At 42.1% G+C, this 20,471-nt stretch overlaps 2 protein-coding genes across 2 annotated transcripts; both read right to left on the reverse strand.

The window, feature by feature from the left end:
- Nucleotides 1–5,385: 5,385 nt before the first annotated feature.
- Nucleotides 5,386–5,964, reverse strand: LOC118407186 (achaete-scute homolog 5-like). The gene has a single exon (XM_035807609.1). The coding sequence runs from the start codon at nt 5,962–5,964 to the stop codon at nt 5,386–5,388; it is 579 nt and encodes a 192-aa protein (XP_035663502.1).
- A 10,530-nt stretch (nt 5,965–16,494) lies between these two features.
- LOC118407187 (achaete-scute homolog 1b-like) lies at nt 16,495–17,283 on the reverse strand. The gene is made up of 2 exons (XM_035807610.1): nt 16,936–17,283; nt 16,495–16,560 (listed from the first exon to the last, which is right to left on the reverse strand). Exons 1-2 carry the CDS (start codon nt 17,281–17,283, stop codon nt 16,495–16,497), a joined length of 414 nt encoding a protein of 137 aa, XP_035663503.1.
- Nucleotides 17,284–20,471: the final 3,188 nt, after the last annotated feature.

Genomic DNA, 20,471 nt, shown 5'->3' on the forward strand with positions numbered 1-20,471 from the left:
GTGACAGCTACGATATCAAAATCGAACGTGACAGCACCCTAAATACCCCCCCCCCTCATAGCTATGTAGCGTGAAACGCAACGTTGCAGATGTAGAATACTGTTAAAACGATAGACTATGGAAGAGAAACTGTCCCCGTCTACCACATCTCCACCGTGTTGTGACAGCTAATTTCCCCCACACGAGGAAGAGATTTAGACCAGATTACATGACGTATCCGACAGGTTGTAGACACGACATGGCTCATGAATTAACCAGGGAGGTTTGATATCACACGCTGAGTGATCGATTAAGCCTCACCAATAATGTAACGGTCAGAATTTCAAAAATTCAACAATCTTAACGGTTACCCAAAAGAAGAATAAACACGCAGAAACTACAAAGGCACTTAAATGACTACCTAAATATTAGATAATGTGCTCTGATTTGCTTTAAAGTATGTGAGCGCATCTTACTTCTTTCAATCCTAGAAGTAGTAATCTCTGTTTTCATGTATCCTATCGGTATTTTATTGTTGTTATTGTTGTTGTTGTTGTTAGTCTAATTTCAATGCAAAGACATAGATATAGACATCAAATGAAGAAGTGTCAACTTTTCCCCTCATGAAAATGAGAGAGGTCTTGAAGATGACAAGTATTGAAAGAAAAGACCACTGCCCTACTGTATCAGTGGGGTTCAAGCACCGCTAAATTTGCCATACCATTGAACGGCTCTGAGCTCTTTGGCGTAATGATTTGAGTTGCTGGGTTTGTGATCTGACGGCGTGTGTTCGAATCCCAGGATCCATGATATTGTTTTTGTCTGTTTCTACTCCTTTCTTACACGACGGCACTTTAAAATGTTTGTCAAACGTCGGTTGGTACAGTTTTTCCTGTTCCCATGCCGTACGGAGCACTTACCGGCGAGTGTGATTATTCACACGGTAGTAGATGGGAGAGATAACGGCTTAAAAACAACAAGTGCCACCGTCTCACGTCTCCTTATCTTATCACACCGGGCAGTTCATCGGGTCGAGACCAGTTCTATGGCGGATGAACGAGTTTTTTGCGCCGCTTGAGACAACAATAGCGCATCGTTCACACGTCCAAACTGCCTCTGGAGTGGGCATCTTTCACCGGACCCGGTGTCAAGCCAACTACTTGCCCTGATACTGCTTTGGGGTTTTCAGTATTTCTAAGTGTTGTGCGGCAATCTGCAAGCAGCTAGCCCTAGCCCTAGCCCTAGCCCTAGCCCTAGCCCTAGCCCTAGCCCTAGCCCTAGCCCTAGCCCTAGCCCTAGCCCTAGCCCTAGCCCTAGCCCTAGCCCTAGCCCTAGCCCTAGCCCTAGCCCTAGCCCTAGCCCTAGCCCTAGCCCTAGCCCTAGCCCTAGCCCTAGCCCTAGCCCTAGCCCTAGCCCTAGCCCTAGCCCTAGCCCTAGCCCTAGCCCTAGCCCTGGCCAGCTAGCCCTGGCCAGCTAGCCCTGGCCAGCTAGCCCTGGCCAGCTAGCCCTGGCCAGCTAGCCCTGGCCAGCTAGCCCTGGCCAGCTAGCCCTGGCCAGCTAGCCCTGGCCAGCTAGCCCTGGCCAGCTAGCCCTGGCCAGCTAGCCCTGGCCAGCTAGCCCTGGCCAGCTAGCCCTGGCCAGCTAGCCCTGGCCAGCTAGCCCTGGCCAGCTAGCCCTGGCCAGCTAGCCCTGGCCAGCTAGCCCTGGCCAGCTAGCCCTGGCCAGCTAGCCCTGGCCAGCTAGCCCTGGCCAGCTAGCCCTGGCCAGCTAGCCCTAGCCTTACGCTTACTCACTGCTTCATGAAGCAAAACTCTGGCGGGGCATAAATTCGGAGCGACACCCGGCTCTTAGAGAAGAGAACTTAGTGACAGGCCGTTTGAATGATGTCATCGCGTCCTACAGTTAAGTACCCTTCAGGAAATGAGGCATGTTTGTCAATCAAATACCGATCTTGTGACGCATGCTTTTTACTCAGGGCACATATATGTGCATGTGTAATAAACGTTAGATAAAGTATTATTCAGAACAATTCCCCCAAAAAAACATCCAATTGTATTCAAGTAAACATTGAGTTGGTTAATATTGTGATCGTTAACTTGTAACGTTATGTTTTCCTTATGTAAAATATGTAAAAACCCTGCTGGACTAGCCGTATGACTGAAGGATATACTCTCCAAGCAGAGGTTGAGTCGCGTAGATATAGCAGTAGTCGGAAAAATTACACCGGCGCTCCTCTTACGAGGTAAGACGCAACCTCTGCTTGGAGCGAGAGTATGAAGGATATTCAACTATATCTGAAATAGACGAAAGAAATCTATGACTAGGAGGCTGTCGTACTGACGATTATACAACATCTCAACTGCAATGTACGTGGGATTTTGGTTAATGTCTAGTGCAGTTCAGCTGGTTCTTTTCTTTATGATATTTGATAAACAGTGAGCAGTAAACGAAATGTTTTATTTCCTTGTACATGTGGACTGAAATAAAAATGTAGCGGTCCTTGGTGTGAATTAAAATCTTGAAAGTGAGTTTGAAGGTCAGTTGTACCTGTACGTTTGAACCTGTGTTTTTAACTCATTCCACTGATCGCCTGATTGCGCATATATAGGGCTGCGCATACTAGTATATAGGACGGCGCCATTCTCCATTTCAGTAGCCCTGGGCCACACAACTTTGTGCAATCACTACAACAGGGGGCTAGTCCACAGGTGTGCGCGTTCAACTACGATACTCTTCCCAAATATTGAGTGCTAATCAGAGAAAGCAGCATGTACCATTTTAAAAGTCTTTGGTATGACTCGGCCGAGGATCGAACTCACGACCTACCGAATGCAAGGCGAACACTCTACCCACTCAGCCTTTGTAACGGTGAATTGTTCTAAACTACCAGTGAAATACAAAAGTCAAGACTTATTTTACTTTCATTAGTTTTTGAATGTGTCCATTGGCTGGTCGTTGATTCGCACTATTTTCAACGCCACCTATACATGAATATGTTTGAACATATTTTAACGCTTAAGCCCAGCATTGAAGTGTTCTAAATCTGGTATATCTCACTGTTCAAAGATGCGCCGGTACGATTTGACAGAGCTCTCACGGCGATTTCCATCGATAAAAAACGACTCTTTGCACTTTTTGTGTTTTGCTGCCTTTTTAGTCATACGTGTACGTTTTGCACGATATTCCACCCTATAAAGGATAACACAAGTTCAATTCACAACGCAGCGACGCTTGCTGTCAACTTTTCACAAGGTCAATTTTTCGTGAGGTTTGCCCCGTCCTCGCTATCACGGCAATCTCCCTTTCACAGCATACTCCCTTCCTCGGCAAACTCTCTTTCGCGGCACAAGAGAACCTAGCCAACGTTGAAAATCGCGAGCCAAACAATAAAAACCAGCCCCGTTCGAAGACTGCAACGGAGTCTACCTGAGGTACCCTCTCTTAAGCCACCAGCAAATTGATTTATCCTGCTGTCATTAGTTCCTGTGCGGCTTTAAGGAGCTGAATCGTCAGTACCCGTTCATGAAGCTAGGTTTACACTACTCCCTGGTCTCCCTCAATAAGACTGTGAGAATAGAGAGGGTGAAATTAGTGTTTTGGTGCGTTTTCATCCCCACCTGACCCTACCCGACCCGTACACACTACCACTACCAAACGCCATTCTTAGCGCCGAGTTCCCTTGTCACAAAGCCCATGTTAAACACGCGGGTTTTCCACAAGGGTGGCGATCCGACTTGTCGGTCTATTCTGTTCGGTACCTGTTGTGCCTCGGCTGAAAAAGAATACCTGGTATCCCCTGCCCTTTGTGCAGTGTGTGCGCTCAATACAAACTCCGTGTTGTCTTGTTTTGGGTGCGATTGTTGTTAGTTTGTTGTTACTGCGCGACGTGGTTCTCGACTTAGGCGTTATTTTGATCCGTGGCATTTTTCCTGTCGACCTCACGGGTTCAATCACTACCTTGTAGACTACCTTGTAAACCTTTCTCTAGCTAATATCTATTCCCCACAATTGTGTCGTAACCGTCAGAGGATTTGTCTCTACAAACTTCCATCGTATATCCAAACATGACACAAATGATAGCGATGGCGCAGCAGTTGGCGTCCTTGGCAATTCATGGCGAAGAAAACTTACCCCAGAGCAGAACTATTGACGCTACAAACATAGTCATTGTCATGGGCGGAGGTACACCCCCCGACCAGCCGACTTTCCCACCACGGCTAGCCATTAACGCTGGACATTCTACCGTTTTAGTCGGACTTCAAGGCGTATCATGGATATAGGTATCACGGATATCACGGTATAGCTCCCCCACGTGGGTCTATGATAGCCCTGTGGTCGTTTTAACCACAGAATATGGCTTCTGTCCGTTTATAGCGATATTCACACGTCGCTACTGGGTGGCTGTTTATACAAAAATGTTTTCTCTGAAGTTTAAGTTGGCAAAACATTTCACAAAGTCCTGGGTTTCTGGGAGTCCACATTTATGTTATATCTAGTCGTATAACGTTTATGAAGTTTGTATGTCCTTGTTTTTATGTTAAGTCCAGAAAGATTAGTTCAATTATTAAATAATATGTATTTGTCCTGTATGTTAGAAAATGGACGGAACAAGTATCAAAGGTAGAAATAATGAACTTTCAATAAGCAAAATGTAGGAAACTTTTTACCTGGCAATGCATGCATGTATGCATGCGTGCAGTGGTAAGATATACTTGGCAAACCTTTCTAAATATAGATAACTAGCTAAAGGATTTGTATATTTTGAATGGATGAAATGGAAAAAACGAAACGTTTCAAGCCCCATTATGTAGAAAAAAACTGCCTTTAATTTGTAACACATCAGATTATTTACCGTTGGCAAATGTACAAAGAGAATATGTCAGAGTATTTTGTAATCAGAATGAAACAATATTCCTACTTATTTTGATATGTCTGACAGACTGGCCCTTTTTCGAGATGTAAAATCATAATAGTTATGATAGTAATCATATCTGTTATGACCTGCAACAAATGATATGATATATGATAACGTTCAAACGAAAGGGCATTTTTGTGATTACAAAGATATGGTTTACAAACTATAGTAGAAACACAGTGACTGTAGTTAAGGTTTAGATATTCACACTACATAAATATATACAACACTAATATATACAACTGGTATCAAAGATAATATATTTGCACTCTACTGGGATTGCTTAGATTTTTTCTAATAGTAAAGTTTAATGTACAGAAGGACAGAGGTAAGCAAATCTGTCATGAAGCCTTCGCTACAACAGAAAAAAGAATCGTAATAAAGATTTTTCAATCTCTCTTGCTCACCGTAAACGGCACAGTATGAAGACTTCACAGAAAAATGTTTCTATAGATGGTGACATTATTTTGAGTTTTCGTTTGTAGTTCTTTTCATCTCGATTCTTTGCTATTTTCGGAATCGTCTGAATCCTGTTCGGGACTTCTCGGGTCAATGTCGTTAGTTTCCGGAGACGCCGAATCCTTGTCGTCGACGCTGCCGATCCTCGACCGATGATTGTTTCCTTCTTCTTCGTGCAAAACTTTTTGCAGCTTTTTTATGTATTTTATAGCCGCTCGTAAGGTCTCGACTTTGCTTAGTCTTTTGTCAGAAATGTCTGAAGGAAGGTGTTCTCGAAGTCTAGCATATCCTTCGTTCACGCATTTAACTCGTTGTCTTTCCCTCTCGTTTCTTTTTCTAATAAAAGCTGGTTCGAATCCGTAGTCGTAGAGCCCGTATGGCGACGGAAATGGTAGATATGGGAGTCTACCGTTGAGGTAGGAGTCATGATACACGGGGTCCAGGTAGGATTCTAACATCGGCGGGATCCCCGGGACGTCGTCCGGAGGTAGGCGGGGGTCGGGGTACCCTCCGGGGAGGCCTGGCTCTGAGGCGATCGGTATTCCCAGCTGTAGACACGTCGGGGTCGAGTAGGGCACCGGGTCGTGGTGATGGTGGTGGTCTTCGTCCATTGTCCAGAGCTGTCTCCCTTTAAAATAACACAGTATGGCACGGGTTAGATATTGCTGGGACTGACTCATACCTGGTGGAGAGAAACGCTGTGGGTGGTGAGGCATCTACCAACCCCACAGACAAGTCAGACATACCAGGTCGAATTTACCGTGCTTGCCCGTGAGAACGTCGTCCTTTGTCCCGGGAATATTTAGCAAACACGCCGGGATTTTTCCACGTACAGGTTCTCACCCCTACACCTTCACCTCATAATATTTTCGAGGGGGCCTTAAGAAAAGAAGGGTCGAGACTCCGCCTAAGTGGGCACGTTAGATCGTCTTTCCGGACAACATGTATCCACGGGAGGAGAGGGGAGGGGGGCACAGAGAGCTCTCTGTCCGTGATAACGACCGAGACGTACAGTTTATACCCAGGCTTCACGCCCGTGTTGAACTACACACACAAATGGGAAACGTTGTACTTGAAGGGTTATCCAAACTCTTCCTTAAGGCGGTGTTACTGTCATGAACTCATGACCCAAGGTTCTCATTGTTTCATCTCATCAGGCCAAGGACTGTGGTCACAAAATCAGGAGGTTTTGGTTCGAGACGGCCCGTTTTATATGATTTTTAATTTGCTAATAAAACAAAACCACTGAAGGAAATCAACCCTACATCTTCACCCCTGTAGCTGTTTCTCAACGCTAAAAAACAAAATTAAGGCTCTCATTTTTCCTACATTCTTGCAAACGCCATACTTGTATTCGCCTCATACCATTGCGGTAAACACCTGTTGTGGCCAGTGAAGGTCTTTAGTGGCTGGGGATATCGCGGTGCATTGAGTTTCCTATGTACAAATTGGCGCCGTCAAAGTGTTGAAAGATGGGCCCTTCCTTTTCCGTTAATGTTTCTGCTTCTTTGTAAACAGTCCTAAACGTTTTGGTCAAACTGCACTCTTATACGGTTTTTAGTATACCAACACGACCTATCATAAACGTACTGTCTTGTTGCAAGCAATCTTTGCCGTTTCTTTTTATCAAAAGAACGCACGAACGTAGTAGAGAAGAACACTTAATCTCGAATTCCAGTCTTCATGGAAAATATACCATCCTCTACGTAGGTTTACTCGACAAAGAAAGGGGCTACTTGTACGCGGGGACCATGAACGGCTCGGGCCACTTGTTGCTTTGTAAGCGATCTGGCTTCAAACCTGCGCGGCCCGGGTAGGACAGACAACGGTGGTGCACGCGGAACAATGGTCGGCTGGGGTGGGTGAACGGAACGGTACACGGCACGGGACAGAAGCTTACAGCAACGGGTATGACTGTCAAAGGGGGAGACAGCACGGCAAATAAACATGGGGACAGATAATGTTTTCATCACTTATGAGAAGATGTAGAAAATGTTCATCAAGTATGGTTACGAATTGTACTCCTACCGTGAACAAGGTACACTCACTGAACGGGACAGAAACATACAGCGATGGATATGACTATCAAAAAGGGGAGACTGCACGACAAATAAACAAGAAGAGAGATAATGTTTTCATCACTTATGAGAAGATATGGAAAATTTCCATAAAGGAATTGTTACGGATATTCCTCTGTGAACAGTTTACAAGGTACGTGTAACTAGAAGACGGATTATACGGGGCAAAGTATTTGTAAACGAATTCTTACCGCGTTTTCAAATCATGGATCATTGCATTGACAACACAATCAGTTTTCAAAGAAGTACTAGGACACATTATCCAAAAAGGTAAACCTAATTCTATTTTATATGGCTACTACATGTCAATCATAGATTGACGGAAAAAAGTACTCATAGTAAATAAGAATGATAGAGCTTACCTAGTTAAAGACCTGTCACCGTTTCCAGCTGAAACAGGTGCACACAAAGGTATCGATGATTTTGCCACCAAAGATACTTGCAGGAAGTCGACTCTCCAAGCGACAACCTTCTTCCTTCAGCACATGACGACTCGATGTAGACTGCTGAACGATGTTTGTAATGTTGATTTCACGGGAAGAAGAAATCGGCACGAGCGTACTAGAAATCAGAGTTTGCGCATATGACTTGTACATCCGTGTGTCGTCCTCTTAACCACGCTCGGGGGGAATGAAAGTGGTTGGATACATTGATTTTTAGGAATAGCGGGTAGCCAATCCCAGGCGAGCCGCCAGTGGCTGAAGAGGACTCAGGACTAAAGCTGGCGTGGCTGATACAAATCCCGACCAAACAGCGCTTGATTGGAGCTGGGTCGGGTTACGGGTTGTGGCGTCTCGCTGTTCGCGTTCACGGCTCGGAGGAAGCCAAGAATGGGCTACTCCGGCGGGACTGCGCACAACCGAGCGTTTAGATAAGCAAAAATACAGCAAGGCGTGTGAAATGTAAGCTTAACAAAAATGATACGGAGAAATGCTTAAATGTATTGTTACGAAGGTAGATTTCTTCAATTCAATGTTTAACGACCAGTTTGAATTGTTTGCCTTGCTAAATTTTCAGTTTCTTGGGTCGGCAATACAGATAGGAGGAAGCCAATAATGGGCTGCTCTATCGGGAGACAACCAAGCGTTTGGATAAGCAAAAATTCAGCTAGGCGTGTGAAACGTAAGCGGAAGAAGAAAAAATGGTACAGAAAAATGCTAAAAGTATTGTTAGGAATGTAGATGCATTTTTTCAATTCGTTTAAATAGTTTGCCTTGCTTAATTTTTTAAAATTGCTCGAGTCAGCAATACAATATTTTAGCAGAGTGACCAGCCATGTTTCTTCTTGAGTTCGAATTATTTCATTGTTGTAATATATAAAATGAGAACTTTTATAGCAACTGTCCTAGAATGTTAACGTCTTGCTCTTAACGGTTTATGTTTCTTGTGAATGAGTAAAGAAATATAAATGTTTGTAGCCATGCGACAAAGTGCTTGAAAACACAAAAGTCTCGAACACAAATTACTTATGACAGAAGTTGAAATGCTTGTATTCTAAATGTCAATTTTGAATAATTCAACTCTGTCGTATTTTTAGACGTCAGGGAGTATCACTTTTATGAACTTGGCTGTATTTTTGCTACCATTCTTTATAAGGAAAAAGAACGCTACATTCGAAGCCACTCTCTACAATCCTTATGACGAGGTTACATTCGCCTAGTACGATTTATATGTTATAGAATTCTCAACCTGGCCGGGGTTGTTATAGAACCAAGCACCGACAACTAGCTACGACAGCAAAAACCACGTACGACAAAGGCCCGATTATCCGAAGAACGCCCTACTAAGTAAATTAGCGGTCGTACATGTATATTACAATACCTCGACGACTGTGACCAGAACCTTTCCATACATGTACATGTGCCTCTTCTTTTGAACAGTCGAATGCTCAAAACGTGGGCGGGGCCTAGTCAAGTGGTCAGGAGAGTGATTGACAGACAAAGGACTGTCCGTCAGCAGAAGTGAAACAGACCATGCGCCTCGACTGGACTGTCCTGCACTGAATTTCACTCGAGCCAAATTCCGCTGTTTACGATACTGCATACAATTTTTATATGGTACTCTATACAACTATATACTAGCCTACTAGCTTACCCAAAGAAGGTTCTTTAAGCTATGATATATAGTTTTTTTTGTGGGATATCAAGTTAAAAACAAACAATTCTAGTGAAGAAATGTGCATGTTAAAAAGCAAGATAGCAACACGGTAACAGGAAAGAACTAGAGTTCGGCGACCTCATACCTCCATGAAAATTTAGAGCTTTCGTAACTTTCATGCAATTGACTAACACATTAACATAATTTATGCATGGTGTTGTTCATCATTGACTAACGTACACATGTCACAGTTATAAAATTCCCATTATTAATCATAAAGCGGTTTTGCAATTTTAACATAAATTATGCAAATAAGTTCCTCATTACCATATTTGGTATCTGCTTATATTCCACCTATCGTAATTAACATGTGTTACATGTATTGAGGTCCAGTTATTGAAAACAATGGAACTATACAATTTCCTCATTAATTATGCAAATTAAGTCCTCATTTGCATAACATGTATATCATTATGAACATCTTTGCCTAAGCTACCCGCATGCCTAAAATGCAGGCAATCCATCGTTTCTTTCTGCAGTTATCCTCTTTGGAGTGTCTTGACAAAAACACCCATGCAGTTCCACAATTAAATGTTAGGGGGCTGAAACTTGCCCCAATTTTTCATGACACCAAAAGCTATCTACCACCAAAATATCAAGACCATAGCATGTCTGGAACAAGAGATACATTGAGAAAAATGCTATGATAGAATATTCTCATTAATTATGCAAATGTACTCCTGTTTTGCATAATTAGTATCTTATCTTGTAAAACATTGTCTAAGGTACCTACATACCAAAAATGATGAAAATCCGTTGTTCCCTTCTTGAGTTATCGTCTTCAGAAGTTTTGGACAAAAATGCCCCTGCTTTCCCAAAACTAGACGCTAGGGGGCCCAAACTTATGTCATTTCTTCCTGAGCACAAGAGCTATCTAAAACTTCAAAATCGTGACCATAGCTTGCTCAGAACACGAGATAGCAAACCCGGAAGTTGTGCTGCAGTACCAAGGGAAGCCGCTAGGGGGACCAAAATCTAATCATTTCCAGCTTTCATCACACCCTACCAACACACCAAGTATGAAACCAATCCACCAAGCCGTTCTTGAGTTATTTTGTTTACACACAGACAGACAGACACACAGACACACAGACAAACACAGGGTAAAATATAACCTCCATGACATTTCATGGAGGTAACAAAGAAAAGACAAATGCGACAGTGTTATGAATGTTCTAAAACTTCTAAATTCATGTTTGAAATTTTTTCTTGTAACTGGCACCGGCTTCATGGAATCTCATAACATCAATAGACATACTTGTACTGTTCCATTGTCAAGGTTTAACATGGTAATGTTATCTGTACTTCGAAAACATAAATTTGTGGGATAAGATGGAAAAGTTCCTTTACTACCCCATGAAAAATGGAGGTATAGATTTTGGTTTGTCTCTCGGTGTGTCTGGGTGTATTTTTGTATTTTTGGATATTTTTGTCAGCATAACTTCTGAGCCTGTCATTGGATTGGTATTTCGTATGTGGGTTGCTGTTGGGAAGACAAAGGTCAAGGTCAACTTTAGGCCCCCTGGTGTGTGACCTTTGTACTGCAGCAGAGCTTCCGGTTTTTGTAACTTTTGTCCTGGACGCGATGTGGTTTTGTTTAGCTTTCAAAGTTCGAAATTTCAGAGAAGTTATTCTTGGGGAGTTATCACCCCATCTTTGTACCTTCTCTTACCTAATCCAATAACCTAGACAAGTTTTAGTTGGCTAATGTCACAATCGGTAGGGTGTTCGATTCATGCTCCACCAACCTTGTGCCCTTGGGAAAGGCACTTAACACGACTTTCATTCCTTCACTCAGGTGAAAATGAGTACCTTGCTTCGGTTAGGGCTGTGCCTTTTATAAGACGTTAAACAGGTCCCGTGTGTGAGGAGAGCCACACATCGGACGCGCTAAAGAACCCACCAAACTTATCGAAAAGTGTAGGGGTCATTCAGGGGGGTGAGCGGATCAAAGTGAATCTGTCCGGACAGGCAGCTTGTACTTTTCAGTACAAACCTGTAATGCAATGAGGCGGTTCGTCGGGTATACAATACAAACAAACAAACAAACAAACAAACAAACAAATTTGGTAAAGCAAAAAATGGCTGAGAGTTAAAACTCTAGCCGGAATGGACAAATAGACAGCCTGTGTAAAAGATATGTCTTTTTGTTTATCTATCAATTCCCTTACTTGCACTGTATTAATGTATTATTCATGAATATCTTGAGCACAAGTCACAGATCTGGACTACCCTGGATTAAGAATACATAGATAGATAAATAAATAAACAAATGAATAGAAAGTCTGATGTATCATAAAGATATTGTTTGAAACGACAGCGAATTTTCGACTTCTTAAACACAAAAATTACATCTTGTCATGTAGCCGTGGTCCTTTTGTTTTGGTATCGCTGAATAAAGAAATGTAAAACCAACTTGTAGCTGAGGTCGTTTTGTTTTCATATTGCAGAATAAAGAAATGTAAAACCGACTTGAAGCTGAGGTCCTTTTGTTTTTATATCGCAGAATAAAGAAATGCAAAACCAACTTTTAGTTGAGGTTGTTTTGTTTTCATATCGCAGAATAAAGAAATGCAAAACCAACTTTTAGTTGAGGTTGTTTTGTTTTCATATTGCAGAATAAAGAAATGTAAAACCAACGTGTCATGTAGCTGAGGTCGTTTTGTTTCATATTGCAGAATAAAGCGTTCTCTTTGCCTCAGGTGCGGCGGTCGTGAGCAGGTCCTTTGTTCATTGTCGCGAGGCGAACAGAAATGGCTTTACAAGTGTCCGCCACTTCAACATCAAGACAGAAAAATTAGCCCTCTCCTCTGCCGTGTCGGCCTTTTCATTCGTCATGCCTTTCGCTTGTACAATGTCCTTGAGGGCTGGAGGGGGCCTAACATGTCAGCAAACACACAGACAAAAGCACTTCAAGGGAAAGTCGCGCAAACACAAGTCAGGTCTCTCCTAGCGGTCTGGAGGTTTCAGTAGAAAATAAATCTCTTCTTAACTGTCAAGATGAGAGCGTGCATGTGGGGAAGGCGGGGTTTATAACATGACGTCACTACGTTAGAACCGATAAAAAGAACATCTTTTGAAACAGACGAGAATAATCAAGCCGACATTAAGTCAAGTCGTAGAAAAGGACTCTCACTATAAGAGTTATCAAGATTTATTTTTCACCACACAGGTAGGGTTGAGAAAAACGATACAATGCTGCGAGGAAAAGTGGCCGGGCGGCGCGAGTTTGATGTCAGGTAGAGCTGCGAAGCCAAAACACTCGAAGAAGGCTTAAGTCCGGGTTTACTTGGAGGTGAAGAGAGAGAGTCGCAATATGAGACCCACGAGAATAAACTAAAGGACGTGCCCTGGATTAATTGAGTTTCCTTGAGACACAACCGCAGTTGTACCTGTGTTTCTTTAAATTTGAATCATACATTGAGAGAAACAAATAAACTTAGTGAACTGTAACGTTACATATGTTTTTATTATATAACAAATGTCAATTTATTACCCCACTTGTAACTGAGACGAAGCTGTCAAGAAGTTCCCTGTTATCGATGTAGAACCCTTATAAAAGTGGTGGAACATATCCACTGATAAAGTGTCCGTGTATTTTCGTTAAGTCCTCTTTGAACTGTCTCTCCAGACCCTCATAAACGCAACGGACAAAAAGCATCAGTTCTCTATATTGTACTCTACTTCCATTCAATAACTTTTATACGAATGTGCTCGTCGCAGATTAAAGACTGTGAAGATGACAACTTCAGAAAAAAATTGTTTCAGAAGAGGTTGGGGAGAACTTAAGGACCATGGTTCGAATCTCGGCGGGGGTAAAATCAAGTCGTCAAGTCTTGCGACATTGTCTTTTCGGCAAGATTAAACGATTTTTTGCTTTGTTCCCTCAGAAGACTTGGTGTTTAAAAGCAGGTAGGAGAGTCAATAAACAAACACTCCGAGAACAACGTTTTCAACGGCTTGAAAATGAGTGAAAGTCTACTCGTAGTTTACACATGGCTCAAAACTCCGTCAAGCGGCAATTAGCGCCACATTCGCGAGCACCGGGCTAATATTTACCTATCTGAAGCATCTCTCCAACTGGGAAAGAATTCAGGAAAGTCGTTTGTGGCTGGAGGGATTTTGGTACTCAAATTTGCCGTGTGAAACAAAGAGGAGAAGACTGTTAAGTGTACGGTTTCATAGCGTGTATATTGATTAAGCGTCATATCATGATTTTTGTCTCGGGGAAATAAAACGTGTAAAAGAGCACTTTCATCGTAGCCGTTGTTAACAGACAAATTTACAACCTCTTCTTTAATTTGATTTATGAGGCCGTGCATACACAAAGCATTGTCCTGTTGTCCTGCACAGTTGAATATATATACATAGTGAAAATATTGGTAAAAAAGACAATTAGTTCACTTTATACATGCATGTTCTTTCTCGATGGAATCAGCACTTTTAGCCTTCATATTTTACATGAAAGAAGCTTATTAATCCAATAGAATAACAGGCTGTTGTGGTTAAAGTTTATGCATATAAATATTACTGATGACTCCATACTGTAATATAGGCATCACACAGACTTCTATGTCGCCATTTGAATGTCCACGCATGAAGCTATTTCTCCATCAACCTGAAATCTCTCGACCGTTTCCATCTCTAAATGGGGTATAAAATATCCCCCAGCCGATTGTTTCTGAGGCTAGACCACACTTTCTGGAGGGCCGTGTTTATTTTCTAGCGTCCCGGTCCGAACCCTTGAAGGTTTGAGTCGCGTGCTCTCCGTTGGTGTTTACCGAGGTAACGGCCAATTTGGCCGGGCCGCAGGAACAAGGCGTGAAGTGTAGCGATACACACTGGGGCCTACTGCGGTGTCAGGATTCAACAGGCCCGGGGACTGGAGCTACTCTCCAAGCAGAGGTTGAATCGCGCAGATACAGTAGTAGTCGGAAAAATTACACGGGCGCTCTTCCTACGTGTAATTTTTCCGACTACTAATATATCAGCGCGATTCAACCTCTGCTTGGAGAGTACCGGGGAGCCAGGGGTGTTGTAGCGATACACAGCGGGGCCGGGCCGGGGTGTCAGGATTCAACAGGCCCGACGTGGCGTGTTTTAGTGGTACACTAGTCTCCAAGCAGACCCAACGGTGCCTTAGAGATAGTATCAAAGCTGGCAAAGGAGTATAGCCGGCCAAAGGGAGATAGCCGGCTAAGGGAGTCAAACGGACCCCTGGTGCCGCTATACTAAGTACCTGGCCAGCTTTAATACTATTTCTAAGGCACCTATACTAAGTCCCTGGCCAGCTTTGATACTATTTCTAAGGCACCGTAGGGTCTGCTTGGAGACTAGTGGTACACACCGACACCGTTTCAAGTGTCTGATGTAGATGTCTTCTCGCATGAAAACTTGGCCACGATATGTTGAAAATGGCCCCATGATGGAGGCCGTGAAGGAGGCTAGAGACTGCAGCGGAGACATTGCATTCAACCGGCTCAGGGGTGGGGGTGTAAACTTCACGCACGGACACTGGTGTCAAGACTCTACAGGCCCATACTGCCTACCTATCTAGTCCCTTGACCTCCTGGTCGTTGGGGTAACAAGGTAGCCATGAAGATAGAGAGTTGCCTCCATATTTTTCTCTCCCTAGCAAGGGTAAGCTAGGGAGAGACAGGCCCATAGGGGAGGGTAAATCTCACAGAAGATGTTGGGTTAGAAGTTCGTGTCGTATTTTCACTGCTGGGTCTCTCTGAGAGTGACCGACAGTCAGAAAACTACACGATCTTCCAACCCAACATCTGCTTGAAAATTGGGGGCCATCGATGACATATCTGAGTTATAATTGTTTCGTTAAATGCACAAGAAAGGCTATGGTCGGTAGGCTTTGGCTAGGGTAAGCCGAGTAACCAGAAATAAAGCAAGTTTTTCTAGGCCTTACCACCATCTATATACATGTTACATGTAGGGTTTAACTGACACCAATCACAAAACTGTAACGTTACACAGTGACTAATAAAAATTTTGTCACAAAAATATTTTTTAAACTATAGGGTATACATGAGGTTCTTTTCAACTTTTTGACATATACTTTAGCACTATAAAAGTGCACATTAATGTCCTAGAAAATTTAGAAGTTAAGGTAAGAGGTCCAACAACAGTTGATGCATTAAGTGCCGTCAAAGAATCTTAAATATGCCATTGAACGCCCTCTATGTGTTGCCAATCGTACTGCAGCGATACAAACATGGGTAGCTCTCAGTTTGCCGAATCTGCAGTACTTTTAGAATCCGCGACAGCGCTGGTGTACGGTAGGAACAGACGAAATATCTAATTCTGATCTGAGTATATTCACATCTACACCTCTCTCTCTCTCTCTCTCTCCATCCATCCATCTATCTATTTAATATATCTTTCTATCCATCCATCTCTCTGTCTATCTATCTATCTAATTTATCTAGAGATATGTATAGAGATAGATAGATAGATAGATAGAGAGAGAGAGAGAGAGAGAGAGAGAGAGAGAGAGAGAGAGAGAGAGAGAGAGAGAGAGAGAGATAGTTTAGCGAAGAAAATTATGATCAACTTCTCGCAATAATTACGAACTTTACCATAAGAAGGTATTGGGAACGCACTCTGTATTATCGTAGTCAAGTCTTATTTTGTCGTAGTCGAGAAAAGCAACTCAAGAATTCAGATAAATGTATCGAGTATGACATGCCGGTATAATATGTTTACAATGCCCTTTTCTCATAACGTCGAGAAAAATAGGGTTTACAATTTTTGCAAAAAGACCCAATCTTACACCAGTGACGTGACACAACGGCTAGTTTCTAAAATGACTCAAAATAGATCAAATCGTCTGTTACGACATTTAGTCCACATTGATGTACTTCTATGACAAGTGTACGCACGACGTTTGTTTTACATGTCTGCACAAGACATGATCTCAGATCCAAGAACTTCATCCAAGAAATCGTCTTCCTCCTTCTGAAATTAGATAACAAGCTAGTACAAGTTCGTATGTTTGCACAATGTTCAATATAAATCCTTGTGATTGAATATGCAAATGTGCATCGAATTTCTTTGGGAAACCTATGTTATAAAGATTATCTAAATTTTAATATTAGCATGAAAGCTCATCTGTGTTGACGTAGTACATATTGAAGATTTTCCACTGTCTTACTACATAAGGAGATGTAGAATGTGTCCATGTTTGGCATTTATTCTTTGTTTGATGTTTTTAAGTGGGCGGTATCCATTGTAATGGTTGCGATGTTTTACAAAATAAATCATTCTAATTATCTTTCTTATCAAAGTATTTTATCGCTTTATCAGTCTAAGTAGGAAAGATATGGAGCTCACCGAAACAACATGAAGAGGTAACCAGTCTATATCCAACTCTTCTTCATCTTCTTCCTCGTTCGCAGCCGTTGATTTCACCGATGAACAGGCGATATTGTTCTCGGGGACCCCATCACCCGCCTCCCGAAGAATCCCTTGTAGCTGCTCGATGTACTCAATAGCGGCTCGTAGCGTCTTCACCTTCGATAACTTCTTACCCTTTGGTGCCTTCGGAACGAGACTTCTGAGGCGGAGAAACCCGTCGTTGACTTGCTGGACTCGTCGCCGCTCTCGGGCGTTTCGCCGGGCGACCATGTACGGTTCCTTCGGCCTGACCTGCGTCTTTGCCCCGAGAAAAGTACCTCGCATTGGCCCGCTGGTTTCAACCGTATTCTGCAAATGCTCGATTTGGGGACGGTGTTGGCAATATTGTGACTCATAAAACGTTGCGTTTTCGTAATGTCCAAAACATTGCACGTTTTGAAATGTGGCAGCATTGATGTCATCAGTTACTAAATTGTGTGCCAGAGGGGTAAATATGTCCGAGTCCATACTGAACGTTTTAAGTACAGGCCGCACCGCGTAGGTTGCGTACGATAAAAAGAATCCCTACTAAAACCCCGTAAGCCCTTTTCCTCAAAGAGAATTAAATGAACACTTTTCTTTCTAGCCCTCTTTGTACGTATCCGCACATGTAAAAAAAGAACACGTGATACGAGGAAATACGCAAGGAAAAGAACAAAAAAGGAAAATCAACGCTGGCAAGGTGGATAATAATCATAAAAGGCACGACAGACTCTAGCTATCTATCCAGAAACTTTTACCTTTGCTTTTTATCATCATGGTTAACATATAGATAAAAAAACACGAATGTCAGAACCACCTCATTTTACATTGCATATTCTTAATATATTTCATATTATTTTCTATTTTCTGTGTTATCGCAAACATTTTATGCTGATTTTTGTATACAAATGATTTTGTTTTACTCATTGCTTAACTAGACAAATTTGGTGGACATTGAGTTGAAAAATATACAGCTTTTTATCCTTAAATGTATCACAGTAACGTCATCATCGCTTAACGATATCTCCCGTCAAAAAAAGCGGAAATCAGAGGAGCGTGCACCGGAAGTGAGGACCCGCGTTTGCACGAATGGAGCAGGTGGTGATATGGCTATTATGCCAATGATTTTTAATCCATAATATTGACATAATACAAAAAGCATCTTAGATGATAGCCTCCATAGCAGGCTCTCTATGGAGGCTACTTAGATGAATGCATACATATGCTACCATGAGAAGTAAACTCAGATTTAGCGCGTGAGCATTACAAGCTAATATAGCAAAATGTTATCTGTATTTATACGTTTCATGTTGCTAGGTTCAACATGCAACTTGCAAGTATCATTGACTTAACATCGGATCAAAGTATTTCCCCAAAACATCTCGCAGCGAGCATTATCTTAATATGAAGTTCAATGATTATGAACCTGTTAACGGACTAACATTTAGATATTAGGATAAACCAAGAAAGGTTGCAAAAATAGCATGTAAAAATTCAAAAGATACCATGTACGAAATTATTGCCATTGGTATAGATGAGGATAAAGTAAATTTTAAATACCACAAGAACCGTTGAAGTCGAAGAAAATGTGTCTATATATAGATAGTGACACTTACGAATTTTCTACTGTCAATATTTACAAATTACACGCAAGAAATGTCTTAAAGTTTGTTTTAAACCTAAGTACGTTGACTATTGAAAATGTTTTGCCATTTTTCAAGGTCATGCCTTATAGACAACTACTGCCGGTGGGGCATGCGCACTGGTACCGGAAACACCTGCTCACACATAATGTACAGAAAAGATCTATTTCCGGTGCTATATCCGGTAAATCGACAATACAATCCTCGGCTTATATAGCACATGCAACGTTTGAAGAAAGAGGCAAAGACATTTGCAATTTTTTTTTAGTTTGATGGCTTTCATGTTTTCCGTGTGCCGATACACACTATATTTTTACGATTTTCTGCACAAAATATTTTTACTTCACTGTCGGCAGCATCGCACAGTCAAGGGTTTTAAGAAATATTCTTATACAAAAATACGTGGGGATTAGAAGATGAGCTATGAAGAAGATTGACAAAAATTAAAGTTTTCTGTGAAGTAGTTAACTTTCTGTACATCTCATTCTTCACTTGAACCATAATGCAACTTCAAAATCAACAGCAAATGGCAAGGCGGCAGTACTGATATATTCCGCTTGGTGTCGTTTCGTAGGAAGTGTCGCAGAGACTTAGCCTGGTATCCAGCCGTAATTATAGCTCCCGAGACTCGGGAGCTATAATTACGGCTGGATACCAGGCTAGCAGAGACTAACTCAATCAAAGGGGCAAGATTTGAGTTTCACAAAAGCTCCTAGCTATAAAAAAGATATTTTTTCTTTATTTATGCCTATCTCTCCTGTATATAAACTCATTACAAGGGACAAGATGGGAATTTAGCATTGATTTCTAGCTAGAAAAATCTTTCTGCGTCTCTCATAAATATTCATTGGTGTGTGACGGTGCTGCATGAAATATCGGATTTACCAAACTTACCACTGGTGTGTAAATACCCGGTAAATGTAATGTACAATATTTACCCACATTTAGCAAAAATTTACCCGGTAAATTTGGATAAATACGGGTAAATTCTGGTAATGCACCCTGGTATAAGGCCTTATACAGGGGTACATGTATTACATTGTTAGGATGGACCCTGATATAAGGCCTTATACAGGGGTACATGTATTACATCGTTAGGATGCACCCTGGTACATGTATAAGGCCTTATACAGGGGTACTTGTACATTGTATTACATTGTTAGGATGGACCCTGATATAAGGCCTTATACAGGGGTACATGTATTACATTGTCAGGATGGCCCCTGATATAAGGCCTTATACAGGGGTACATGTATTACATTGTCAGGATGGACCCTGATATAAGGCCTTATACAGGGGTAAATATATTACATTGTCAGGATGGACCCTGATAAAAGGCCTTATACAGGGGAACATGTATTACATTGTCAGGATGGACCCTGATATAAGGCCTTATACAGGGGTACATATATTACATTGTCAGGATGGACCCTGATATAAGGCCTTATACAGGGGTACATGTATTACATTGTCAGGACGGACCCTGATATAAGGCCTTATACAGGGGTACATGTATTACATTGTTAGGATGGACCCTGATATAAGGCCTTATACAGGGGTACATGTATTACATTGTCAGGATGGACCCTGATATAAGGCCTTATACAGGGGTACATGTATTACATTGTTAGGATGGACCCTGATATAAGGCCTTATACAGGGGTACATGTATTACATTGTCAGGATGGACCCTGATATAAGGCCTTATACAGGGGTACATATATTACATTGTCAGGATGGACCCTGATATAAGGCCTTATACAGGGGTACATGTATTACATTGTCAGGATGGACCCTGATATAAGGCCTTATACAGGGGTACATGTATTACATTGTCAGGATGGACCC

The sequence above is a fragment of the Branchiostoma floridae genome, chromosome 19 (assembly GCF_000003815.2).
Source record: "Branchiostoma floridae strain S238N-H82 chromosome 19, Bfl_VNyyK, whole genome shotgun sequence".
Classification (NCBI taxonomy): Eukaryota; Metazoa; Chordata; class Leptocardii; order Amphioxiformes; family Branchiostomatidae; genus Branchiostoma; species Branchiostoma floridae.